Raw genomic sequence first — 27,691 nt, 5'->3', positions numbered from 1 at the left:
CTTTTACTTCATCTCACTTTCTATCTTTTCATCTATCAGTTATATAATATCGTGTTCTGTGTGTGTGTGTGTGTTTTTTTTTTCATCTTGCTTTGGTTTTTTGTGTGCAGTTGCTGCAAATAGTATTCAATTGATTGAGCTGCTACTGTATTCTGTCTGTGCCACCGAACTTTTAGTATAAGGCCATCGCCTACACAGATCAATGACATTTACACCGCTACAGCTTAGCCAAGTGGACTGGTTTTTGTTTTTTTGTTGGGTTTTCCCTAGCTTCAATTTAATTCTTATTCTCCCACTCTGTCCCACATTTCAATTTTACAAATAGTGCACGAAAGTTTTGGTTTTTCATTTCAATTCGGTTGCCTGGACTCTGCCGCCCAGCTACCGGTGTAAGGTTGTATTAGTTTGCATTTTCACGTAAAATAGTATTTTTACTTTGCACGCACTTTGCACGAGTTTTTTTTTACCTTCACTTCACTATACAGTGCATAGTTCCTGTGAGCTTTCTGTGTGTTTCCTTCCGCCTTTTTGTTTTCATTTTCTCTTTCTCTCTTTCTCTCTATGATTCACTTGCTCTCTCGTTTTCCCCCTCATTCGCCTTTTTATCGATTTATGTTTACCCTCTTTGCTGCTGTTTTGAAATGATTTTCGCTATTTTTTCCCCGTGTTTTTTTTCTTCTAGCATTTATCGCAAGATGTATACATGTTTCTAAATTGCTCCTATTTAACATTTCGCATAAGAAAACATTCAAACATTCACATTGGTTGGGCATTGCTTACAGACACACGGACACACATACACGCACACGCACGCATCCTCTCAGACACACAGACGCTCAGGCATACAGTTGTTGGTTTGGTTTGACAGTGCACAGAAACGATTCCCAAAGCAGGAACGTGCGTTACAATATGTTTACCTACACTACGCTAGTTTACATTCACTTATACCATTACCATATCATTGTAGCGATAAGTTTGGAAATAGAACAAAAAGGAAACTAAATATTTGAAAGCTAGTACTCTAGACTTTATATAGCTATCTTACACGATCAAACAAGGTTGAAGGGGCAAATAAAACAATCAACCAGGACAGCATACGTGATTGTTCTGAAGGGTGAAACAGAGAATGCAAGGATCTTAGAGGAATACATTGGAAAGAGATAGAGAAATGGAAAGCAAAACAGTAGAAAGTAGAAAGGAATGTATCTCTCAAGATGGCATCAGAAAAAGGAACATTTTGTTCAAAAGATGTTCATGAAAGTTGAGAAAATATAGAAAACATCGAACATGTGGTGTCTTGCGCGTGAGATGATGGTGAAGTGACTTTGCCCTTTTCCCTCTGCTTTGCATGTGAAACGGTTTAGTACGGTGCAATTTGGATCTACCATCTGTTTGGCTCTACCATGTTTCTTTTACTTGCTATACGGTTTGTGTTATGCAGCTTAATTCGCTTAGTTACTTCCTGTGTTTCCCCTGTTTCATTGGCGGCATTAGTGTTCACTCCTTCCGGTTTTTTGATTCATTTTGGTTTCACCATGACACTTTACCGCTAGAGATTGCTGTGTTACGAGAAAAATATAGATACATTCTTCCACACTGGTCTGTCACGATTGTTCATTTCATTTTTTGCCTTTTTGCTAGCTGTAATACCATAGATAGAGTAAGAGGGAAGGGTAGCACAACAGGAGTGCGTTGCACGTGTGTACGTATGAAGGTTGCGTTGTTACGTTTTTCATTACAAATTAAATCTTTCTCATTATTTGCAAAATTTAGCTAGACGGTTGTGCAAAACAATTGTACTACAAAAACCAAGTTAACCTTCTCATATTACACCACAATACAAAACGTTCGTTTAACCAGTTCAATAAAAATGGTGGCAGTGTTTAGATGAAACAAGAACGTTAAAACAGTGCAAAGCAGTGTGTGGGTGACGTGGTGACAGTGTGATGTAGACATCGTTTTGGCAATTGTTTTTTGGTTTTATTTTAATGTTTACTTATCTATTACTTAACGTTAAGAAAAGATCACTTCAACTAAACTCTGTTTCATTTTCAGAAACTTCGATTGCCACTATTTAACGAGAGGAATGTTAAATCAAGTTTAGTTCCCTACAGTGTTTTTCTCTGCTTTCCTTCCGCTGAAGAACACAAACACATTTACCCTTTCGCCCTTTCGGTTGGCGCAACAGGGTAACAACACTGGCTAGATCGACCCAACTCGTCCCTTGGACTAGGCATCAACTAATTCCCGCCACTTAGTGGTTTTGCTTCAACCCATTTGCCCATTTCTATCACTCTCAGCACATGTTTTTAATCTATCATTGAAAAGTCGAAGACAGTGCGCGTATGTCCTGAACGAGGAACAACCGTGTAGGTAGGCGCCACTTGTACGCGAATCTGGCAAAGTGTGAAACACATATTTGTTTGGGTGTGGAAAGTCGTTTTGATTTCTTGCTATAGAAATTCCACACTCAAACTTGCACACGTGTTGCGAAGAATCGCACATTTGCAACGCATTCGCAGTGTATGTTTTATGGTGTGTGTAGTGTGTAGTTGTTTTTTTGTTGTTTTTTTTTGTTGTCTTGTGCTGCTAGTTTTGTTTTACGTGCTCTGCTACATTTGTTCAACTAGATAATTTAAATATACTGGTTGTCACGATTTTCTTCTCGCGTTTTTATATCTTACTAGGAAACAGTGTTTACGCTATGACTTCCTTCCTTGCTTTCATCGTCACACCCCCCATTTCGTGGCCCTTCTACCATTCCAAGCCGGTAGAATACATCGAACGTACCGTTCCCCTTTTGCTTGCATCGCTCGCGCAGTAGCTGCATCATGAAAACCGATGCAATATCCACCGATAGCTGTGCTGCCACACCTCTCCTTTTGAGAGAGACGTTGGTTTTGGCCGTTACTGGCATTGTCAACCTGGATAGCTGGATGACTGGTTGCGTTCTCGTTTGATCCGCTAGATAGTGCTCTACTGAGTGTGTGTGTGTATGTGTGTGAGAGAGAGAGTATATTTGTTTGCTTACCGTTTTGGGTGTTTGGGCGCTTGAGCGCTCAATATGGAGTAGTTGTATGATCGCTCACTCATTTGACTGGGTTTATGAAAAAGGGGACTATTGTAGAGGGTTTATAGGAGAAATAGAGAACGAAGGAATGATGAAAAAAAAGACGGGGAATGGGAACGAATGGAACGAGGGGGAACACTGGTAAGCGGTCTAGCAGTACGCAAGATCATCCATATCCAGGTAGACAGCATGTCACACGGTCGTTTCCCGGTCGACGTGGATGTATTCGACCGGCTGCAGCCCGTGTCAGGAGTCCGGATCGAAGAACAGTGGCTCCTTCTTGTAGTCCTTCTTCGAGAGGGTACCGTTGAGCGAGGCGGCCGCCCCATTGCCGACCGTCGGTTTGAGCTTTTCGTTCGCCTTGCGCCGCTTCTTCACCATCACCAGCAGGCAGAAGATGAGACAGGCGGAGATGGCGGCGGCCACGCACCCGAACGCGGCGTAGATGCCGCCCGGCAGCTCGATCAGCCGGCTGCCACACTCCTGCTCGCTTTCGTCGTACCCGGACGGACAGTTGGGACGACCTGCGGGTGGTTTTTTAGGTTGGAGGACAAAACAGAAGGTCACAGCGTCAAATGCACAAGCTTCACAATGCTTCACTGCACGTCTGGTACGTCAAAGACATGTCGGGAATTACTCACCATCGCACCAGAGGGCGCTACCGATGCAAGCGTCCAGCTCGGGACACCGGTACTCGCACTCCGTTTCGCGTGGATACAGCCCAAACTCCACCAGCGTATCGTTGGTGGTAAAGTTGGACTGTAGATCGAGCTGCTGGATGAGCGACGCCTTCGTCCGCTGTATCTCGAGCCACGAGAACCCTATACTGCCCGGCTCCTTGTGGATCGGTTCCAGCACCATGCTGACCGGCCTGTATGAAACACAGCAGAGCAGCACAAAAGCATTGGAGCAAAGCCCACAAAACCCCGGCAGTTCACCTTCACTCACCTGTCGTACGTCAGGAAGGGCTGATTGCTTAACCAATCCTCGCTGAAGATGTGCAGCGCCGCCGACCGGCTGGACGGGGGCGACGGGCAAATCACCCGCATCACCTTCAACGGCACCCCGCTGTACACGATCAACCGGTTGCGTGTGTTGCACTTCGAAAAATCATCCGCCACCGGTTCCACCGGCAGAAAGCTGCCCCACGTGCGCACGAACAAACTGCGATCCTGCTGCTGCGCCTCGATGTACCACGGCAACCCGTCGCAACTCGCCTCATGCGATCGCAGCGGGAAGTTCATCTCATCCTCCCCACCCGAACCCTTCAGCCGCAACCGGCGCCGACACTCGGGCACCCGTATGAAGTCGTACGCCGCGTGGAAGTACACGTCCGCAAAGTCTTCCGAGATGTTCAGCCGCGTCACCACGAACGTCAATTCCAGCGTGCGCGAGTTCGAGATGAACGTCAGCGGCGCGTTGTAGGTGCTGCTCGTATTGTCGCAGAAGCAGCCGAGCGGTATCCTTGCGTCCGGGTACGGCACGTCGTAGAGGCGCAGCTCGCCGATGCGACTGTCCGGGTCGGTTTCGGACGGGCTGCACCGGGCACGCCCCGTATGTCCATCGCTCTCGGTGACGCACGTTGCAAACTCACCGAACGATACGTTAAACAACTCCACGCGGACCTGTTTCGGGAAGGAGGTGAAGAAATTGAGGTACATTCAAGGGGGGGAGAAAACGTCCAGGAAGAGCTCCACTTACCCGCTCACCAACGGACGCTTCGAACCGATACAGACAGGAGATGTTCTTAGCGCCACCCCGACCATGCAGGAACACGTTCCGGGGTGATTGGAAGTCACCCTTGCGCTTGCGGAACACACGCGAACACAGTATGGGAAGGGAGGGATCGGCCGCTTGGGTAAGGTCCTCCTGGGGGTCCCTTGGTTTCTGTTTCTGCTCACCAAGGTATGGTTCTCCGCCGAGTTCCGTGTCTACAAACTCGTAGTTGATACCGAAGCTCGAAGGAAACAGTGAGGTTCCGGTCATGGTGTGGAATTCAATTTTCTGTGAACATTAAGACCCGTTTAGTGACATTGTTTTAACGTGTTCGTGCTAGTGATGGGAGGGTTTTTCATGGTTGGATCAATCTGATTCCAGATCAAACGAATGCTTTTGATTTCAGAAAAAAAACTGGATGAGTCTGGACGGCTTGGAATTTCTTCGAATGACTCTAGACAAGATCCAGTGATTCCGGATGACTCCATACGAATACAGACAACATTGGACGGTTTTAAATGACTCACACATTATTTTGGATAATTCGAAAGAGCGTTCAGATGAATATCTCCGACAAGAGAGGAGCGGATCATGCAGAAAAGTTTCATCAAGATTCATCAAGCGGATCATGCAGATAAGTTCAAGCGAATACGTCCGGATTCGTCTGGAATTGCAAAGATGAATCCCGTTTGGACTTGGAGTTTGATAGAAGTTTTCATTTGTCCGAAATTGTGGAGTTCAATTCTATTTTGATCCTGATATGAATTCTGAATTCTCCAGATCATAAACCAGAAGGAACCCACGATTCTTCATTCCTCATCACTAGTCCGCCATACCAAACTTCCTCACATACTTACCAAATCCCGCCCCGTGCTAACGTAGCTCTCCAGCGGTGTGCAGGGTCGCATCCGATGTCCCTTACTCTCCAGCGTCATGTGATCGCACAGCTTCGGCGCCTCGTTGTCGAAAAACTCCGCCATTAGACGGCGCGAGCCGTAGGCTGATTTGGACGATCCTCGATCCTTGCGGCCATGATCCTTCGCTAGATCGTACCCACCGGACGAGTCCTTCCCGTGCCGCACCGATTGCACGTAATTGCCTGCCCCAATATCCGACTTGCCGCCCTTGTGCTTCGAATACTTATCCTGCGATCCGGATGAACTGTATGCCGAACTCCCACGACCCCGAACGCCATCGCTCGGTGCCGTTGGTGGCGGCTGGTTGAAGATACTGTTCACCGTCGGCCCGTAGATGTACTGGTCGACCGGGTTCCACACGTTGTCCACATTGATCTTGAGGCTCTTGCCGTTCTGATTGACACCGGTGTAGTAGCTGTTGACGGTTCGGTTCATTAGCTGCTGGTACAGTGCCGTCGTCGTGGTTAGCCCGGGCAGTACCGATGCCGCACCGGCACCGAGCGTCGAGCCGTAGCCGGGGGAGCTAGCAGCACCGCTCGGCGAGGATAGTACGCTTGCCGGGGAAGTGGTACGCACGGGGACAAACGTACCAGCACTGTCCCAAATGCGCGTACGGGTAATCCACGGCAGAGGTGACTCGTTCTGTGAAAAATCCATCAATCAGCGGACAGTGATAAGAGAGTTTTCCTCTGTGTCACACACACACACACACACACACACACATACCCGTCCAATGGTGGAGTTATCGCTCCCGCTGCTGCTCGGCTGCAGTATCTGCAGGTGGTAGTGGGTGAACGAGATCCAGATCAAATCCGTCGGCAGCCCGTGAAAGTAGTACGTGCAGGTCGTGTTCGGTGCGAGTGTGTGGCGCGGGCTCAGCAGATGGCCCATCCGGCCCCGTCGCGACAGCAGCACTTCATCTGTGAAGGGACAAAGCGCAGCCAAAAAGGGAAGCGAAATGATGGGAAAAGCGTGGCAAGCTATGCTCGAAGGTCTCTCTGCCGTGTGACGCAACCGCTCTAAAAGTGTTGCTACAGGAAATTGAATTTATCATTCCCCGCCAGCTCAGATTGCCGTCGTTGTCGGCGGCTGCTGCTGTGTCATTGTTACGGAAGGTCCCGTGCCCCTTGCCCCTTGCTCTCCCTCTCTCTCTAAATATACGCGCCATCGATCGTGCGGCTTAGGAGCCGCCCCATCGATAGACGGATCTAGTGCGGGGAGGGCTTTGGCTCCGTGCGTTAAGCTTGATGTAAATTGATTTTCTTTCATACACTTTTCACTCGCCCCCGACTCTCGATGGAAACGAGGGAAAACCGTTTCCATGTTCCAGCATTGTATGTCGCCCTTTTCTGACCGTCCTGCCCCGTGGTTCGATGGCTTGTTTAAATGTTGTTTGTGTACGAAATGGACGGAACGTGTTTTAAACGGGGCTGATGTTCGTGTCCACGCAGCACAAAGCTCCCGTTTTTTTTTTTTTTTTGCTGAAGCCAGTTGGCAAATTTTGAAGCAATTGTTATGACATCGGCACAAATTTACACCGTCCACCGACAGCTGTCACTCGCAGTGCGTTAATAGAATTTAGGATCGCTTCTTTTCATGCTCTACTCCCCGCCCCTTAAGCTTTTACTAGCCCAAATTACGCTAAGTGTTATTGTAGCGGGTGCAACAACAACAAGACAACCACGAAAAAAAAACCTACCTGGATTCGTTGCGTTGATGTGAAACTCACACTTGCTGCCCTGGGCAAAGTCGTACGAGTCGGAATCGGCAAACAGAATGTCAACGTCCAGCTCGAAGCCACGGTTCGACTGGCCCGACTGGAGCGGGGCCGAGAACGGGCTCGAATGGAAGGCGATCAGCATTTCCGGTCCACTGTTCGGGGAGAGAAGGGTAAGTAATGTGTGTTAAATTTTGTTACAGCTGCAAAAGGATTCTTCTTGGTGTGGTGCGACAGTTTTATATATATATATTTAATCTTAATGTTCTCAAGCCCTCCCGCGACAATTATTCACACGTTCGCAACTTCTCAATCATATCGCACGCTTGTTCATCTCGTTTCCCGTCGCACGCTTGTTCATCTCGTTTCCCTTGCGGGCTCTTTTGCACCGCCCGAGCACTCATCCGGTTTAATCCAGCACGTGGAGCATGTGAAGATATTACACACCACGGATTGCTGGCAAACATTTCTTCCTTCGTTTTGTTCGTTTGTTTTTTTTGTTGGTATTTTTGGGGTATGTGTGTTGCTGTTGGCTGCTTGCTTCCCATTGCTCTCTCTTTGGTTTGGGCATGGGCATGGGCATGTCCTTTTCATGCTGTCTGCGATCTGCCACCAAGGGAAACATAAGTTATATTATCACCAAAATGAGAAAAGTTTTCTGGCGCTTTGGCACACAGAAAAATACACATTCAAGCACACACACACACACACTCAACCACACAGGCACAAACCCGGGAGGCATATTTCACACTCACCCTATGCCGACGGTGCACGAGATTACAGAGAACGCGGTGGTTGGTACTTCAAATAATCTTTTTGACTTACAGCGGGATACAATTTCGGCGTTGCTGGATTCTTTTTTTGCTCAACGTTTCATTTGTTCAGTTTTCTTCACTCGAAAGCTTTTGAAAAGGCTTAATGAAAGTTCCCCGGAACCGACAATTCTGCTACATATCAGACTGTTGGCATCAAAACGCCGTGGATGGAACGCTTGTTTTTCGGCGGCATAAGAGTTTTTTGCTTCAAATTTCTCTAATAACATCCATCTTCAGCCCGAAGGATCGTTGAACGCGAAGGAAACTCATTTCATTTCCTCACTGTAAAGAGTTAAAATTTGTTCCCATTTTTTTGGTGGGGGAAGAAGGATGGGTTGGATTTGAAGTTGGAGCATCTTTTAATTCTCTAGCGATGAGTCGCATCTCGCATCATTCTGTGTTTGTTCATTGTGTCGCCGTAGAGCGAGTGTTGTTTGTTCCTTTGTTTCGATTGTGTAGAACTGCTTATCTAGTTACACAGGAAAACACACACACACACACACTCGCGTCCCATGTGCTTAATTATGCAATCCCTCAAAGAAATATTCCCATATGCAAAAGCGGGGTAGCATACACTTACCGCGACACGACCCGTGGCAGCCAGTCGCCGCCGCAGTACTTCGCCAGGACGGGATCGTTGGTGCTGCTGCCGTCGTAGAAGATCAGATGATCCCGCTCGCCCGTACAGTCCGACCAGGCCCGCACCGCTCGTGCCGTTTTGTTTAGGCTCGCGATGGATCTGGAAGTGTGAAGGAGCGTTGCGTTGGTGAAACAAGATGAGCAAAATGTGAAAATATGTCAATTTTTCGGCGAATTCGCTGCTGATGATAGTTCAAGGAATAATGATAAACAGTTTTAATTGCCAGACGGTGCTGTGTAGTGCCTGGAGCGGGCTTACAGTGAAATGTTGATGTTGGAAGCAATTCGTATGAAATGTGTATCAGGAGGGTGAGTTACAAACTCCTCCGGGTGAGATGTCGCTTGAGTGGATTGTTTTATAACTCCGTAGATTTTGTTACAACGCAACGTATAGCTAAATTATGCTAGGTTTAACTTTTTGAAAATAGTTATTTATGATATATTTATCAAATTAATTATAAATTATTACTCTGCTCAGATTTATCATGAGAAGATCCCCATCGAGCCATGACTACTGCAGATTGTGATTTTTACTGATAGATGGTGGGCTTAGCCAACAACAATTGAATTGAATCACAATACATCGAATCCTGTAAGTTTGTATTTACTCCTGAATGGATTTTGTGCGCCTAAATGTATGCAATGATGAAAGTTAGCAATTGTTGAGAGTTTATTGGGCGGTTTTGCTTTTCATTTTGCATATCTTTAGGCGCATATAGTGTTTCTCAAGGTTTTGGTTCTCTATTTCCCGAACATTTTTGGTTGCTTCCCATTGTTTTTTTGGTACGTTTTAAAGATTTATTGGACGTTCTCCCGAATTATTTGGTTGTATTATATTGATGTCCAATGGTACGATACCAATAAATCGTGGGAACGAAATGTATATGGGAAATGGTGAATAAATCGTGAAACAGGCCCAAACAATTACGACAACCAACCAATAAATCGTGGATACCCTGTAACTAAGTTTGGAATACAATTTAACGAAGAAAGGAAGCGAGCGAATGAAGCAAATTGAACCAAAAAATATTAAAAAAACAATACCCTATCAACTAAACTCCTCAATATCATCGACACAGTAAAGCCAATTAACAGAGTCACAATAACTCAACGATTTCGTATCCTATCGATGCTCTCTCTCTCTCTCTCTCTCTCTCTCTCTTTATCACCTTAGCTTGCGTCAGGTAATGGACTACATATGGCTGTAAAAAGTTGCACCCACCGTGGCCAATTAGGCCAGCACAGAAAAGTACATCTCGGACGGACACGGCGTAATGCGGCAGAAACTACACATCGTGCCGGAAAAGCGATGCTAACTTGCGCTATCAAAACCCACTATCACCATTGCGCATTCGGATCCCCAATTTCCCGCCCATTGCTTCAGCGGACGGGCAAGAGTCCCGACGATGTCCTGATGTCCCCGGGAACGATTCTTTTCCATTGCCAGTGTACGAGCGAGTTTGAATCGTTGCTAACACCCACGGCAACTTTCCCTGGCGTATAGCGGGAGTGTGTTTGGTCCGTCGAACCCAAACCTGCCATACAAGCAGGTGGAAAGTTTTAATGAGTGTGTGTGTATGGTCAAACACAGCAACTCGCTTGCTGTTTGCTTCTCACTCTGGTTTTGTGAAAGCATTGCCCTTTGCAACCTATTGTGGTCCGGGGTAAAATAAATCCCAACCCAGCTCTAGAGGCACACTAGATTTGATGCCAACTCACTGTGGCCGTTCGGAGTCAATTTTATCCTGTCGACCATTCGTCAACCACAAAGGTTCTTTTTTTTTGCTTGATTTTTCTTTGCCGTCCGCTCAAACTCTCCCTCAGTTTCAATTCCGCTTTGGCTTTTTGCAATTAAAAAAGTTACAGACCGAATCGTTTCCGTGGTGCCTACACTAACACGTGCCCTCAAATCCGTCCCATCATATGGTTGCGTAACCTTGCGCTGCGGAAGCGCATCAAGCGGTGTGTGTGTGTTACACCGGGAATGGCATTGCCATGGTAACGAGAGACCGAGCACCGAAAGCATCCTTCAAGTGACTGTTGGGCTGGGGTGTTTGCAGAAGAGATGCACCAAAAAAAAAAAGGACGGACAAACTAAAACAAGGATGTAATGCAATTTTGCAACAGCGCAACTTGTGCAACCATGTATGAATGTTTATGCAATTGGGTGGCTTGCCGGTGCACTCCAGTGCTGAAGGTAAAGTTTCAACCTACACATACACACATGAACGCACAAACAATTCACGCGAACGGATGCAGTGTCGGAGCGGTTTTTGTTGTACTGGGTGCCATGATAAAGCGTATTTTATGCGTCGTCCCTCCTTTTTTTTTTGTTTTTTTTTGTGCTTCTCCCCTGCAACGTCAAAGTTCCTGTCGAACTGTTGTCGGAGGATGATGATCGTCGTGCTGGGTGGATTGTTTTTTTTTTTTTGTGCCGTAAGGGGCAGTAAAGCAAAGCAAAAGTACAAAAAAAAACTCTATCACTATTCATATTTACACTACCACCAGCCAAAACCCGAAAAACGACCCCTATCTCTCTCTCTGCGTAGTTTAGTATTCACTTCCGCAAACCTTCCACACACACACACACACACACACACACACACACACACACACACACACACACACACACACACACACACACACACACACACACACACACACACACACACACACACACACACACACACACACACACACACACACACACACACACACACACACACACACACACACACACACTCACACACACATGGGACCCAACGATCGTTTCGCGTGCTGCAACGGGGCAACCGTTTGTTTCAAGCCACTTTTCACAGCGGTTCCATTGCAAAATGGTAAAACTTTTCTCATAAACCAATGCTCGAACAACAGAAAAACACACACATGCATACACACTCGTGCCCAAATGAATTGGTTTGATTTCGAGTGTCGGTTAGTTTTGGTGCTGGGGGAAACAGTTTGGCAGAGTGGAAAATCGAGCACCGAAGCTGAAGGGCGCTTACAAGAATCTCGCCCAAACGCCGGCACCATCGAACGAGTGCACGAGAACAACCGAAGTGAACACGCGTGAACGAATTTTCCCTCCAATCTCCTTTCTCCCTCCCTCTCTCATTTCCTGTCCCAAATTTACACCAACTGTAAAGGAGCAGGGGAAATGCATTTGGCTGCTGTGCTGAGGGAAAGTTATTATTATTTTGCCGCTCAATGGTTGTAGCAAGCAGCACTTGCAATTGTTTTCTTCCCTGTGCGCCATATCCCCGGGCGTGACTTTTCCGGAGGTTAATAAACTACTGGTTTTGGTGTGTGTGTGTGTGTGTGTGTGTGTGTGTGTGTGTGTGTGTGTGTGTGTGTGTGTGTGTGTGTGTGTGTGTGTGTGTTATGTGTGTTATGTGTGAATGGATTTTTAACCCCATCCTACAGCCCTGCCTGTGTCCGTGCCTCGTTGAAACACGACTCGACGCTTTCGGCAGCACAGGCAACAGCGTAAACAGGCGAAAAAACGCATCGACCTCTTCCTGGCAGACAAAAAAACCCACTTGCAAACCAGAGGAAACAGCAGGAAGTGTGGCAATTGTTACGAAAAGAAAATTATTGTTTCACTTTTCGCTGGGTTGTTGAAGTGAAAATGTAGTGGTTTTTGGGGAGGCCCAAACCACGAACGGTCACGAAGCAATTTCCTTCACTTCACTTCACTTGAGCTGCAGTTGTTGGGCGGATGTGAGCAGCACGTTGCACAATCACTGTTTATGTTAGGGAAGAGAAGCGGGCTTACACTGTGTACGTATCGGGGAACGAGCAGCAGTTTTCAGCAACATTTAAGAGAAAATCGACAGCTCCCAGCCGTGATTGGAATAAAGTTGCTCACGAAATGCGAAAGGGGCATCGAATCGTAAAGCTACACAAACAGGGCAGTGTTGTGGTGTTTTGAGGATTCTTTGCTCCCTCTTAAACAGTATTAAACCTCACCGGCAGTAAATGGGACTGGTGGGTTGTACGCGGTACGGTGGTAATTCGATTTTCATTACCTTTAATGTTGGGGCAATAATGGCGGCGTTTTTTACTCACCGCGAAGACATGCTCGTACCCGGTTTGTTGTTTTACTCCACAAGCAGGTTCATGGGTGGTGGAAAAAAAACCCCACCCGCTTAATATTGTCGGTGAAAAGGATCGCAAGCCTCCAGGAAAACAGCAAAGGAAGCCCTTCTTCCTTTCAACGAGCAACTAGCGACCGTCTTTAGGGACGAAAAAAAGGCAAAAAGAAGCTCCCTCGGACTAGTTCATAAATTAGATATTTTTATCACTTTCCGTTTATCGTTTTCCCCTTGCATTTGCCGTAGCTGGTTCGATGTTGTGGTTTTCTGCAGGTTTTTCGGTCCCTTCTCTAAGCCTCTTTGCTGCTGTGGACGCTGCCGAAGGCGCTAAACCTGTCGAACGGCGCGGAAAAGCGGCCCGGCATGGAATAAAAATCCCCATTTTGCCGGGTTTTGAAACGAGAGTGAAACGACTTCCGATTTTTCCTCTTTGTCAGCTCTGCTCTTGCACTGCCTGTGCACGCGCTAGCGTGAAAGGAAAACAGATTTTTCAACCCGCAACAGCGGCGGTGAAGACAAAAACACACATAAAACAAGAACCAAGCAAGCGAGAAGCTCGTCGGTGCCGTTTTTTCTACCGCTCGTACCAAAACGGTGTCATCGTTTCTGTTTTGCGATTTTGCAAACCCATTTTTCCAGCAGCTTTAGTACACCGCCCTCCGGTAAGGGTTGAGATTTTCGTGAGTGTTGTGCTGCGCCTGGTGTAGGAGTGAAATTTTACAACGAGTTTTTCCCTCTCTCTCTCTCTCTTTTTCTCTCAAGCGTCATTGTCCCAGTTTGTCCCAGATTCCCCCGGAGGGCCTTGGTGACAATCGAAGACATTGGTTTTTTGCTCCCCTTTTTCCCACCCAAGGACACCGCAATGAAGTTGTCGGGAAAGAAGGCTCACAACTTTCTTTCCAAACAAGCGTAGTAAACGGAGGGGAAACAAGAAAGGGCGACATTTGTCTTTGAAACCGGAAACCGACAGCGGAAGTACCGAGCGGTAGTAAATCGTGCCGAAACGATGGTTGAAAACAGAGGCGAAACTGAAAATCAAAACCGAAAGCGTGAGAAAATTGTTTCTTGCGTCTTTCCAAATCCCAAGACCATCGCTCACTCAACCAACAACAGTAAGGAAAAAGAAAGGATTGAGCAAAGGTTTGGTGCAAAGAGGAGGAAATAAATCCTTACGACGGAAGGACGCCAACGCAATGGCAAACAATTGTCAGATGCTTAAAAAAGCGAAGCAATTGAACGGCAGTGAGTCGGCAGCACCTCACTTAAATCGGTCGATGAATGATTTATAGACGATCGGTGACAGTGTGTGTGTGTGTTTGTGTGTGTGCTGGTGAGCATTTTCGAACGGGAGACACGCAAAAGTTTCCCTTAGCTCACTGCAAAACACTCGAAATTTGATGCTCAGCAACGCACACTTTCCCACAGGGTCGTTTTTGTCGCTGGCAATGAAAATGACTATAGACACGTGGTTTTGCGGTTTCGTTTTGCGCCGTGTGGCCGCATTGTTCTTAACTCTAATTAAAAGTTGTGGCGCATAGTTGTAAGCGCGCTGCGAAGAGAGTGGTTCACACGAATGGGCGGTTGGGCGGTTGGAATTGTAAGTAAGATAAGGGTTACTGGTGGCTTTTCCTGGCTAAACGTGCCAGTGATTTATTCCAGGATAAGATAGAAAGGTTTGAACAGTGACGTTTTTGGTTGTTTGTTTTAAGTTGCCTTTGTCTGACTGCATGACGTTGCTCATTTTAGGATTCATTGCACTATTTGGTAAGCTTTTCTTATACATTCGATAAGAAAACTTGTTCGACTGTTACATGGTAGTAGTTTAAGAGCTGGAAATGCTTAGCATTATCAAGTACTTTTACACAAAAGTACAGTTGAAATACAAAATATTTGATCGCTTTTAAGCTCTTAAGTTAAGACTTTGATTAATAGAAACGAATTAGCTTGTTTCATAAATTTTGTCTGCAAATCAAAACAGTAATTACAGCTGCCATATGCCTTAAGCATACTCTTCAAATGTTGTGGTTAAATCAATTTCCGTATTGATTTAAAAGTACGTTATTATTTCTGCCATTTTTGGTGTTATTTTTACTTCCTCCATCCAAAAATCGCAAGTAATTCGATTAGATGGCTTCACTAGACTCGTATCATCCAACATGACAGCTGACAACTTGTTACAGCCGTTCAAATGACGCTTGTTTACTCGAATTCGAGAATAGATTAACCACGCTAAGCACAAATTATGTTACCATGAGCAAGCGAATGTTTATGGAAATCACGCCAAAAAAAAAATCGTCTTGCGATTAGCATTTAAAGGAGCAATTTTAGCTTTAAAAAATACTCCCCAAAGACCCTCTTTCCACTTAAAGCACGCTTGCACATCCTTTCAAACATCTGACAGAATTTACCATTTTTTTTCCATTCCAAGCCCTGCACTGCCCTGCCCACCTGTCTGCACACCGAATATAGGCCCGCAAATTTCGCTCGAAGAAAACCAATTAACTTCACACCTCGTAGTCACCGCATAAAAAGCACCCTGCTTGCTGGTGGAAATTCCACCCCCCCCCCCGTCCCCGTCCCAAACCACGCATTTCAAAAAGATGAAAGATTTAGTGCTACCGGTCAACAGCGTCCTTTTGACGTCCTGGGCGCTAACATTTATCAACGACCACACCACCGCAGCGATTGCAAATCCGAGCGAGCAGGGAAAGTTTCTCGCGCGATCAGATCTCGGAAAAATCTGATTAAGCTCGTGTTAACTTGTGCTGTAAGACGACGATGTTGATCCTATCGAAGACGTTTCCCTTGCGACGGAGTCTCTTGCTGAGTCTCCCACCCCCCCTAGCTGTCTGGCACGGTCAAATCTCGACCAGCTTCACGCAAATCAATGGTTCTTTGCCGGCTCTGGACTCAGATCTGTAGGGTGGTTTCGCGCGGGCCAAAGCCCTCGCCAGAATCATTAATCATCGGCAATGGGCATGCCTCTGAGGGTGTGGTTGGTAGGTCCCTTTTTCGGTCCCTTTGCTGAACACAAACTGTAGGCAAATTTGAGATTTAGTTACGCTTATCGGACGAAAACGGCTTCTTTCCGGTTTTTGGGGCTTCCAATCGCTCCAATCTCGACGGCGCCCGCGCGCGGTTCACCGAACATCGGGTTCACAGTGACCCCTACCCCAAAGAACAGTGTGTTTTCTTGATTGCTTTTGTAAAGGGGATTGGTAGTGGGAGGTTTTTCGAATGGGCGATAACACTGGAAACGTCCCACTTGAAATGGGACTTCATCTCGACCACGGTGAATGAATTCTTCAGCTCGTGCTGGAATGCTTCTGCTGAACTAAAGGATCCGCGTCTAGTGGGGCAGCGTCTTGCCGATGAAAAACAATAAGGAGAAAAAAAAACACCAAACCCTCATAGACAGAAGTCAAAGTTTTACTTGCGCTTGTAACACTTTTCCCCACCCGTGCCGGCGCGGCCAAGAAAGAAGCGACAAAGTGGTTGATGACGTCGATAATAGCAGCAAAACCAGGGGAAGAGAACCAGAGTGGGTGCGAATCAGTCTTTAGACGGGGTATGGGGGTGGGAAAACGGAAGGAAAATTAAACATTAATTCATAAGTATAACAATTTTACCAGCCCGCGAACAGGAGCGCCCATAAACAGTGAGGGAAGGAAGGTGAAGGTTGATTTTTCCGATGACGGACGATTCGCGTGACTGGGCGCCGTTTACGGAACGTGCAAGAGCTGATGACAAAGGAAGGAAGTAGGGTGTAAGGGAGTTGAGCCCATTTTCTTGAGCACTTTTGCGTTCGTGAGCTGTAGTTGTGTTTGTGTGAAGGAAGACCGTTCGAAGCCAGTCCAAACCAATGCCAAAAACGGACCCTTTGGGAGGAGTGTTTTTGGTGCTTGGGTGGTGTGTTTTTTTTCCCATACACGCTAGTCCTTTGCTGCCCAGTCCACGTTCGTACTCCAACTGGTGCCACGTTGGATTAAAATAATTTCCGGAAAATTTTCATAATGATTCATTATTAATTATGTTAACGATCTGCTGCTGCCGTGCGCACCCAACTAATGGGCAGCGTACTGGAAATGGTGCTAGTGGATACATGTGTGCGAGAGTGTAGGAAGGTGCACACACGCACACACCCGCACAGTGTAGGAAGGAAGGTGAGATGTGCTTTTAGCGGCCATTTCCCACTTGGGACAGCAACTTGCCATGCCTTTGTTTTTGTCTCCTTCCTTTCGTTCGATCCGCACCAGACATCCGGGTTGCGGAAAGACCGCGAGAAACACGCACCCTAAGTGAAACTTCCGCCTCATTTACGTGACATGTAGGACCAAAAAAAAAAAAAACAACAACATAGCAAGCGGAAAGTTAAATCAAAATAAAATAAAATAAAACTGTGAACGCGTGATGGAGGCGCCCAGGGAACGGCGTCACGCGACAGTGAGCATGACTATGTCGAATATGTTGTTTACGATGAAGGGAACGACGATAATTATGTTGAAAATTGCTTGCCACCCCCTCCTCCCCCCAACACCCCTCGGTGCGGGTGAATGCGGTGGTACGCTGGATACTCGGATTGGACGAGTATTTAAACAGTGGTGCGGCTTTTTGAAGCCAAATTGGGACACGGATTGACGTTTTATTTTGCTAACAGATTGACAGGTGAGCAGTTTGTGTGTGTATGTGTGTGTTTTATCTATCTGCGCATCAATCAAGCGCTGATTGAGTTGGTTTGAAGCTGAACATGAAGTGTTTGGTTGTTTGGAATGCAACAATTTTCATTTTAGAGGTAATGATGAGTGATTTTTAATTCCCTGCGTATGTTTGTACACTTAAGTAGACAGTGTATTAAATGAAACACAATTTAATGCTATCAAATTATGCCGTCTAAATTGCTCTAGGTCCAAAATTACAGGGGTTTCTGAAACAATACGTAAAGACTTTTCAGCCCAATAGCATCATAGAGCTTGTCAACGCCTACTTTCATGCAGCTCAATCGCGTTCTAAACGGTTCAATAGCTATATGAGCATGTTTAGATCATGGATGTGGCCCCTGTAATGGTTTGTTTAGTTTATTGACAATATTGAGCTCTAAAAAGAGATAAAATAGTTCAACATTCTTCTTGATTTTCCTGACGATTTCATGACATTATACACCTGCAATCTTTGTACGGTTGAATTTTGAATTATTTAAGTCTACTGCCATATATATATTTTAAATTGCAAAGCCTTCTCTATAGATTAAATACGCTTTCTCCGCACAACCACCACACGCAAACGTTCCACGGCGCCTCATTATAGGTGGTTAATCCTTCCCTTTCCAGCATGGCAACAAATCTGTGCTTGTAGTCACCTCGTTCACAACGGCTTGAATAGCAATTTCCTCCCCTTACAAAAAATACTTAGATGTAAGCTACCACTTTCCATCCATAAACATGGCGTTTCTCATCTTCATGTTCTATTACGAGATAAAAAGAAAATGCTGCATATAGAAAAAAAAAGTGCTACAACAAGGTGTACCACAACCTGAACCTATATCCTTATCAACAATTGCACACGCCTTACATGCCCACACACACACACGTAAGCAACCATTGTAACCGTTAATCCGATGCTGAACGAAATCATTTACTTCAGCTTTACAGATATCGCGTCCTGGCGATGTGTGTGTTTTTCCCCATGTTATGCAAATTTCCTACCGTACGAACAGTGTTTCCCGGTGCTCTTCCGCGTGTAGCCATGTTCATTTCACTGTTCAGGTGCGTACGTACGTAAAAAAACGCACGAAGCAAAAGACAATCTCAAGCACCTCAAGAAAATACAGCAATTCACTCGGCCCAAAAATGCCAGCCAAATTCGGGGATTTTCGCACCAAAATGAGTTGAAATTAGAAATTTTCGCATTTTCCACTGAAACCGTGTGGCGCTGCCAAGAAACGTCCGCTCGCTAGATGAAAGCTTAAAGTGCTTTGCGTAAGCAAAAAAAAAAACAAAAAAAAGAAGGAAGAGAGAAATTCCATTCCACTTGTGCGACCGGTTTCCGGTAGCAATTGTTTTTCAACCATCCTCTCGAGCCGGCAAACGAAGCAGCGAAGCTTTCGCGTTTCGCGTGTCGATAAAAATACACCTTCCAAACCATCACCTTAGCTGCGGCGCTCTATTCGGTGCTGCAGCAGAAGAAAAGGGGTTGGAAAAGATCTCATACAACTTTTAAATTCCATTTCGTTTGGTAATTTCGCTCCCCTCTCCAAAGACCCACACCGTTGCTGCCCTGCCTGCGACAGCAGAAACACCTCTACCACCATACGTACACAACTTTCTTCGGGTGTTCATTTCCGGTGGCGTTCTGTTTCCGGGGCCCGGGTGCTCCGCAGTGCAGTGCGAGCGAAGGAAGCGAACGACTTTGCTATTTCCGCAGTGTGTGTGTGTGTGTGTGTGTGTGTGTGTGTGTGTGTGTGTGTGTGTGTGTGTGTGTGTGTGAGGTACAGTTCCCAGAACAGGAGGTTTGGCCGCGCGCTTCCACACAGCGCTGCCACTCAGGAAAGCTTTTAATACGAGCTGAATTATTAAATAAATTTGTGCCCACACTCTTTGCCCCTTGGTCCGTCCGCGTGTGTATGTGTGTGTGTGTGCGTGCGTGGCAACGGGGACTGATCACTGCGGGGTGGGCTGCGGTGTGGTGTGTTTCTTTCTAAAGTTGTTTCTTTTCGCCACTAGCCCGGCACATCACTGGAGGAATGTTTTTTTTCTGTTCTGTGTTGCGCTGCTCCACGCTGAAGCCATTCCTGTGATCGGCGGTAGTGGGTAGTTTTACGATTTTGGACTGCGATTTTCCTTTCCCGCAGAATTTGGCATTCGAAAACGAAGCCTTTTTGCCTAATTTCAAACCTCAAACAATGGTTTTGTTGCAAGCTTTTGGCTGTCTAATGTAGAAACAAAACTTGAAAAGAAATCCAATGCTCCCACGTTCCCTCCCTTCCCCTCCAGGTGTAGTTGTATGGAGGATTTAGCAGGGAGTGGGCAAAGTGGTCAGGTGCAAGATCTAGGATAAAACAAAAAGGGGTTTGTGGAGGCATGGAATGAGCAATGAGTGGTCTCCTCTGAGTGGAGAACCATACAGTCTCTGTGTATGTGTGTGTGTGTGTGTGGATAGCGGAAAACGGAATTAAATTAATGAAAAGTTGTGTGAAAAGTTTTGCACACGCTCTGTTTGAGTTGGCGAATGCCAAGTTCCCCAGAGAAGGCAAGACGAGAGAAAAAAAAACTCACAAACGAACCACGGAACAAGTACCGCATTGACAAAAGCGAAAGAAGTAGCGCCGAACTGTGTAGCGAACTTGTTACGGGTCGCTACAAAACACGAGCAATAGGGGGGAAAAGAATTAAATACGACAAAAAAAACCCTGGGAAACAAACAGTGCAAAAGTGGCGTCCCGGGTGTCCCTGTGTCACCCAAAGAGGGGGGGTTGGAAGGCAGCTCGAGGCGTCACAAGTGAGGGCAAGGAAAACAATCGTCTAACAAGAGGAAACACATTATAAAGTGAAAAGTTCGTTTCACTCTCTCCCACTCTCTCTCTCTCACTCTCTCTCGCTCGCTACCCATTTTCAACCAGCCGGCCAGCCAGTTGGCATTCTTAGCTGGTTCGCTAAAACTGCGGCACTTTTAGCAGTCACTTAAACATAGCGCCCCATTGCACCGTGTCTGTGTGTGTGTAGTTTTGTATACAAAAATATCGCAAAAGTCTAGCCTAATTTTAGACACGACGCGCTAGTTGACTTCTTCTCCCCTTGCAAATGCAGCCCGAGATACACTGACTTTTTTTTTGGAGTGTGTGTGTGTGTGTGTGTGTGTGTGTGTGTGTGTGTGTGTGTGTGTGTGTGTGTGTGTGTGTGTGTGTGTGTGTGGTGTGTGTGTGTGTGTGTGTGTGTGTGTGTGTGTGTGTGTGTGTGTGTGTGTGTGTGTGTGTGTGTGTGTGTGTGTGTGTGGCTTCTTTTCACCACCACGATACAAGCTGCGGCTTGGTGGTTGCTGTTGGCAGTTTTTTTTTAACACAATTTAAAAGTACAGTGGTTGCCGCCCGGCCAGCGAAAAGCCAGCAAGTTTTAAGCAAAGTTTAAAGCTATCTTTCATCGCGGAACCCATTTGTTTGCGTAAAAGCTTTGGCCGCGCGGAAAACTCAGCAGAAGTCAACAAGAAATGGCCATTTTCTTTCCGAAAAGGGAAGGAGTTAGCTGCTGCTGCTGCTGCTGCTGCAAAGACTTGTCCGGTGGTGGGTAATGCTTTAAGCTGCAGAAGTTTTGTGTGCAGTAAGCGGACCTGTAGACAATAGGATTAGTTTCCTGGCGGAGGGATAACATATTTTTGGGGCGAAAAACACATTTTTTTTATTGTTTGTTACTCCTTCTTAAAGGCTTGAAAGTAACGTTTTATAGGGCAAATTCTTTGTTTTCACTAAATGAAAACAGCACTCAAGTCCTTCTGAAGAATTGCGTGATTTTTGTTTTTTTTTCTGATTAACGTAACATTATTCCCTGCATTGTGTTAAGAAATATTCAAGAGTATCAATTAGCAAGTTGCTAGAAAGCAAGTTGACGTCAAACATCGACCTTCAGCTTCAGTTCCCTTTGAAATAGAAAAGCTTTCATGCTATTCCGGAGCCTCCGGGACAGTTATATTCCACATTTGAAGCTGTCTTTCCTGGAAGCCTTTTAATCTTTGAAGGAATGCATAGAAGCTTTTAAAGTTAAGCATTATTTACAGCCATTATAGTCTTCATGTGGCTGTTGTCTACCAACAAACTCGACATGTTTTACATTTCTTGATTTTTTATGTACAGTTCAATCATGATCAACATCAGCATTGTCGCCTTGAGAAGGTTGAAAAGGCTTTACAAATGAATACATTTATAGTTGAATGATGGAATAATGGACGAATGTGGAGCACCGATAGCTGTTATCTTTCGTTTGACTGTAAACAAACCGTACACAGAATAAACTTTCTAACCTTTAAACACGCTTTAGATAGCTTTAGATTAGACACTTCTCCATCGCTTCACCGCACTTACCGTTTCACTAGTGCTTTGTGCTCGTTCTCCTGGCTGATAGCGACCATCGCATGCTTGCAGGTCGGCACCACCTTCTGCCGGATGGTCCAGTAGCAGGTGACGTTGCGCGGGTACATGCCCGGATAGTTGGGGCTCTGCAGGCGACACTTTTTCCGGTAGCATTCGTCATACTGGCGCGTACAGTACGTCCCGGGCGTGACCCGGCCCAGCTCGAGCAGCTCGCTCGGTGCCCCGTACCTGGGTGGAATAAGCATGTGCAAAGTGAGTGACAATTGTAAAGAACATGTAACAGCAAGAACGAGCAACGGTCACCTCGATGTTGGTTGGTTGGGGCACGGCGAATCATTATTTCATTCACAAAGTAACGTGACACGCTGCGCGCAAACGAGTTTCCGCCGTCCTTCGCGAGGCAGTATCGATTTCGAAGCCTTAACAACCGCCACAAAGAGCTCGCTTCGAATAACAGAGCGTCGGTTTTAATCGAAGTAGGCAAAGATACGATGTAAATTATTCCATTTCATCGACTCCACCGCCCTGCACCCAAAAACGCTACAAAGGACACTCGATAAAGGGCGAAGAACAACAGCGAAGGCAAAGGCCTGATGTAGCCACAACAAGCGAAATGATGAGTCGTGCCGGTGGAAAAGAATATTTTAACGCACCGGGCGCGTTCCACCGTACCGTTTCTTCTTACGCAAACAAGCGCTTTTGGTTTTGGAGCTCAATTTTCCGCCTCATCGGTTTCAAATTGAGTTGAAGAAAACGGCATGGAAAATAGGGAGGGAAGTGGAGATGCAGCAAAGTAGGGAAAATGGCAAGATGGATGAAAGTGAGAACAAAATAAATAGAATCGAATACTAGTACAAAAATGGGACTGGACTAGATGGGTGAAACCGGGGACACTTGGTTTGGTTTGCTTTTCGGTTTTGATTTAAAAGCTTCTCGATTCCTGCTGAGCAAGTTGGATAGTTCTGTGTTCTGGTTGCCCGCTTCTTCACTGCTGTCAGCATCAATCGATCGACTCGGCATGTCTTTACCGTGTTTTGCTTCCCCTTTTTACCAACCTACCATACCCCAACAGTATTCCATTCGTTTGAATTATTTAACATTTCAATATCCAATTTGATAACAGCATTTCCATCTCTGATTGGATCAGGTGGTTGTGTGTTGTTTTTTGCGCACACTATGCTTCGTTGACTTGCGACTTGTGCAACATTTGCCGCCAGTAGTTCGTACATCTGCATGGCTCCGGAAATTCTCAATGGGACACTTGGTGTGCAGTAAACCGGTCGTTGAAGCTAAAGCTTTCCATCGCTTTTCGGCTACAACAAAGAGCAGCCTGAGCAAGTCTGGTTACAGCATGGTATTGGTGTGTTTCGGTATGATTGGGATTGAATTTCCATTGTGCTGGGAAATAAGAAGAGGAAGCTGTGAAGAAAACGCATCGCTTTGGAGATGGCAAATCAGAAATATGCTGTGCGCTCGATCATTGGGGTTTTGCTGATGTTCCAGTGTGTTCCAGTCGTTTGGCTATCCCGATTCTGGACTCATTGTTTGTCTCTATCATAATCCTTCCTTGGCAAATTCTAATCTTTCATTCTTATTCCTGAATTTATAACTATTGTTTTCGTTGTATTAGCTTTGGTTTGCATTCAGTCCATGCTTTTGTAACCGATAAGGAAACCGATAAAAACACATCAATATCCAAAGCGGTAGACCTTTGTTATTCTTACTCCGTCTCATGGGAGAGCTTTCATGAAAGTGTAAAGCTCTACAATAGCTTACCAATCTATCAGAATATTTCTCTTTTTAATTCCAGAAATGTAGCGGCAATCACACTTTCCATCAGTTTAATTCCCTTTTTGCTGCAAATTTTCAGGATATCTCCTCTTCGAAGGCTCTAGTTTTAAACTCCTACAAACTACAAAACTTATCCCAATGCACTCAATCTCCTTTCATGAGATGAGAACATACGGCCACCTTACAGAACTTGCAGACAATCTTAGCTGCTAGCTGATGGGTGGAAAACTTTTTCCAGTATCGTCCATTTACAACTTAATCCTTTCCTGGAATATCATTGAATTTGCAAAAAAACAGTTGAACATGCAGGGTTGCAAAATGTATCCATTAGCAAGCATTACTGCTGCCAAGAAGCACTCTACCCAGCCCGTCTACCGGTTGTTGCTGCCCGATCAGAGCAAATGAAAACATTTTTAGCTGTACGATAAATTAACCAATCAAAAAGTAAATTGCAAACACGCCCCCCCCTCGACCGCCATTTCCGAGAGCACCGTTGTAGCAGCATCGTTGCAGCTAGGGGAAAGGTAAATATTTTTGACCCCAATGTCATGTTGACAGCACTGCACTACTGCACTACTACTGTCTGTTTGGTGGGTGGGGGGAATCGTCATTCGTTTGCTGACCAATTTCCTCGTTTCTGGCTGAACACTCGGGGGGTGCACAGTGCACAGAGTACCTTAGCATTTCGTCTTCCTCTCTGAACCGTTTCTGATTGAATCGATGCCAATCGCAACATTTGCTTTTGCAATTTGCCCGGCAAACTTACCCCATTTGGCTGAGAGATCGGTCGGTTATCTTTGCTGGCTGGGTGTGTGTGTTTTTTCTTCTTGCTTTTTCGCGGGAAAACATTTTGAAAGCTGTACAGTGTGGAAGCTCAGGGTGGAAAAAGGTTGAGGGAAAGTTTGCCCTTTCTTCTGCAATGGCGATTGAGTAGAGGAACGGTGATTCAAGGAATCAAATCATATGGAAATATGAACATGTAGCGCTTAGGACCCCACATGGTACAAACTATCAATTCTGAGAAAAACGGAGGCAAGAAAGGGCAACCCATCCAGTAAATCCCGGGAAAGCATTGACTTGCAATAACGCAACTGTCACCGTGTGGCCGGAATCGATCGGTAGGCAATTCCACGGTACCGGTTTTGAGATCCTGCCCGACAAACCGTAGCGAAGCAGGCGGCACAGCTGGGTGCTTGATTGCAAGGTGACTAAAGTTTCATTTCCTTTCAGCATTTCAGCCTCAACCTCGTCAGCTTCCGAGTGGCAAGGTTTTCGGGCCACTCCGGGCAGGGTGGCGGTGTACCTTGTTGTTCCGGCGCTGAGGCGTGTCAGTGTGGGGCGTACGTGAGCATACTTGGCAATATAGGGGAGAAATTTATCAGCGAAGGCAGCCTAGAATGGGAAAACGGTGCGCTCGGATGTTGGTGCTTGTGTCGGTCCCATGTGAGTGTTTGATCGTTTCTCGAGCCATTCTTCAAACTGGGACTTCAACCGTGGACAAGGGGAAAGTCGTGTTCTCCATTCCTACAGGAACTCCAACCTGATCCCCACATCAACACATGCTCCTGCTCATTACACGTTCAGCCCGCTCGTTGAACGAGGCTCTTTTCCCTTTTTCTTCCTTATTTTTGCACCCTCCCCAACACAGGCCAACATCGAAGCGACAGCCGACCGCGCGCGGCTTCACCAACTGGAAGGAATAATTTTACCTGACAATAGCCTCTGATTGACTTATGAATTTGTACCGGATGCGAAATTCGAACGGCGTCCCGGCCTGCATCGGTGCATGAAAGACCTGCAACGAGAAAGAGAGAAGGTGTACGGTGAATGAAAAACAAACTAATAATTCACGCCGTTGTACGGCCGGTGGTGGTGCTGAGGACGCCAATCTAAGCGGAAATGGAAATTCATTCAGCTGCATTTGCAAAACCCCTCTGCAAGTGCCCGGGTAAAGGTAAACAGCATCGAACTCTAAACTGCGTCGATCGAGGCCGCCTACGGAACAGCCGGGGAGTGTTCCATAAAGCGTCGAGATTGGTTGTAACCTTGGGACGGGAGAGAAGGGATGCACGGTACCTGGCAACGTACCACGAAATGAAAAGCTTCAGGCTGTACCGAGCAGGCACCGGATCTCGGAACGCGGTCAAGTGAAAAAGGGTGTTTCTCGGGGCTCATCTATATTCAAATGAAATATACGTTTATTGAGCGTTTGCCTGCAGGCGCCGGGGGGGGGGGAAAACGCGCCAACAAAACCATCCTTTTTGCAGAGAGCGTGAGTGAAAGTAAGAGAGCGAGAGAGAGAGAGAGAGAGCGACCACGATCGAAGTAAAGTACGTAAACACACAGAGATCGGTTTTGCCCGTGTTTGCTTTGCGTCCGATGCGCCCGAGAAGCTGCCGTTAAAAGGAAAACTTTAACCTACGGTGAACACTAGACAGCGCGTTACTGCGGCAGGGGGCCAAACCCCTTTGCCGTGTCTGAGAATCCGCTTAGTATCAACACACTGATATACATTTTCAATAATCCTTCCGTTGCCCGTTGCCCCGGCTCGTCGCTCCGCCCGGCCGAATAGCAAAGTTAGCCCCCAGGAAGGATCGTGGCATCGTGGCATTAATGCATATTCATGATGATGGGCTTTCAAGCGCCAACTAACAAAAAACTCATCCACCGGAACCTGCTGGCAAGGATAGTGCTGGCGGGTGGAATGGTAAAATTTGTCGGAAAATAGTTGATCCATCCCGTGATCTTGACAGGAGCCGCCCGTCTTCGCACCGGATACCGTGTGGCTAGGGCACACGGATCGATACAACTTTGCCCCGGTTGCTTTCGGTTACCGCTGGAAGAGCCGCCGTTCGTATGAATTGATATAAATTTGAATTTTATTGAACGGGTTAGTTTTGCCCATGGCGTTTGGAAAGCACATAAACGTAAAGACGCGCACACACACTCGCTGGTGGAGATTGTTTCACAGAAGTGGTTGATTTGGAGAGGAGAACTTTGAAGCACCAGGCTCAAGCTGGCTAGGAAAACAATCCCAACTACGACAAATGAGTTGGTTGGTTTATCGTTGTGGAAAGCTTATGTAGGCTTGTTGTGTGGGAAGCCTGCGATTCATACACCACAAACGGGTGTGTAAGAGACGGTAGTTTAAACTTCATATCATCATGTTTTGGCAGGTCGGATTATGAGCTGACATGTGTAGCTTATCTGAGCTGTTGGGGAAGATCCCGGAAGAAGCAGCAGAGCAAAACTTTTTGTGGGCAACAAGCATTGCAGTGGAAAATATGGTGACGAATTCCTTGAGCACTGTGTTGTTCGTGTCGACGACACTGAGTAACAAAAAGCTCCAAATGATGCTGAAAATGAAGTCAAAACTTCGCTGCATTCGGTTAGCTGGGACGTCGATGAAATAGTACCAGGGAAACATGAACAAACATATCAGAAAGCGGAAATTACGTCCACTGGTTTGGCAGTGGCAAGCAATGACGCCAAAACTCAATTCGGTCATTTAAGCCGAATTTCGGAAGCATTTCGATGTGACGCCCTAGTCAACAAACCGGTCCAACATCTCTCAGCAAAAGCATGCATGCAAAAGCTCTATATCAACAATTTTGTCCCGGAAGCTGAGGAGGAATTGATACAAATCGACGGTAGAGCATAAAACATGCTTACACGCATGGTTTCGTCTACTATGGGGAAAGTTCTGGATAACTGACGAAGGGCAGCTCGCCAGGTCGTAATTTTTTTTATTGCAAGTAAGCTTAAATAATAATAGTGACTACGTAGGACTGACTATCCTGCTATGAATGAATGAATAAGTCACTTAAAGCCAGTTTCACAAGTAGTGATACAGGCA

General features: G+C 46.2%; 1 protein-coding gene across 1 annotated transcript in view; it reads right to left on the bottom strand.

Moving 5' to 3' along the window:
- Nucleotides 1-25: 25 nt before the first annotated feature.
- LOC121591778 overlaps nucleotides 26-27,691 on the bottom strand; it is a 133,808-nt gene continuing 106,142 nt past the window's right edge. Inside the window, exons 8-17 of the mRNA XM_041912708.1 lie at nucleotides 25,545-25,630; nucleotides 22,036-22,272; nucleotides 8,816-8,974; nucleotides 7,403-7,575; nucleotides 6,430-6,623; nucleotides 5,644-6,345; nucleotides 4,772-5,074; nucleotides 4,019-4,695; nucleotides 3,712-3,941; nucleotides 26-3,594 (exon numbers count right to left, since the gene is read on the bottom strand). Coding sequence (XP_041768642.1) covers nucleotides 3,317-3,594; nucleotides 3,712-3,941; nucleotides 4,019-4,695; nucleotides 4,772-5,074; nucleotides 5,644-6,345; nucleotides 6,430-6,623; nucleotides 7,403-7,575; nucleotides 8,816-8,974; nucleotides 22,036-22,272; nucleotides 25,545-25,630 — 3,039 coding nt within the window. The 3' untranslated portion in view covers nucleotides 26-3,316. The remainder of the gene's footprint in view (nucleotides 3,595-3,711; nucleotides 3,942-4,018; nucleotides 4,696-4,771; nucleotides 5,075-5,643; nucleotides 6,346-6,429; nucleotides 6,624-7,402; nucleotides 7,576-8,815; nucleotides 8,975-22,035; nucleotides 22,273-25,544; nucleotides 25,631-27,691) is intronic.

This window comes from Anopheles merus, chromosome 2L, assembly GCF_017562075.2.
Source record: "Anopheles merus strain MAF chromosome 2L, AmerM5.1, whole genome shotgun sequence".
Classification (NCBI taxonomy): domain Eukaryota; kingdom Metazoa; phylum Arthropoda; class Insecta; order Diptera; family Culicidae; genus Anopheles; species Anopheles merus.
This window is presented reverse-complemented; position numbering and strand designations above follow the sequence as displayed.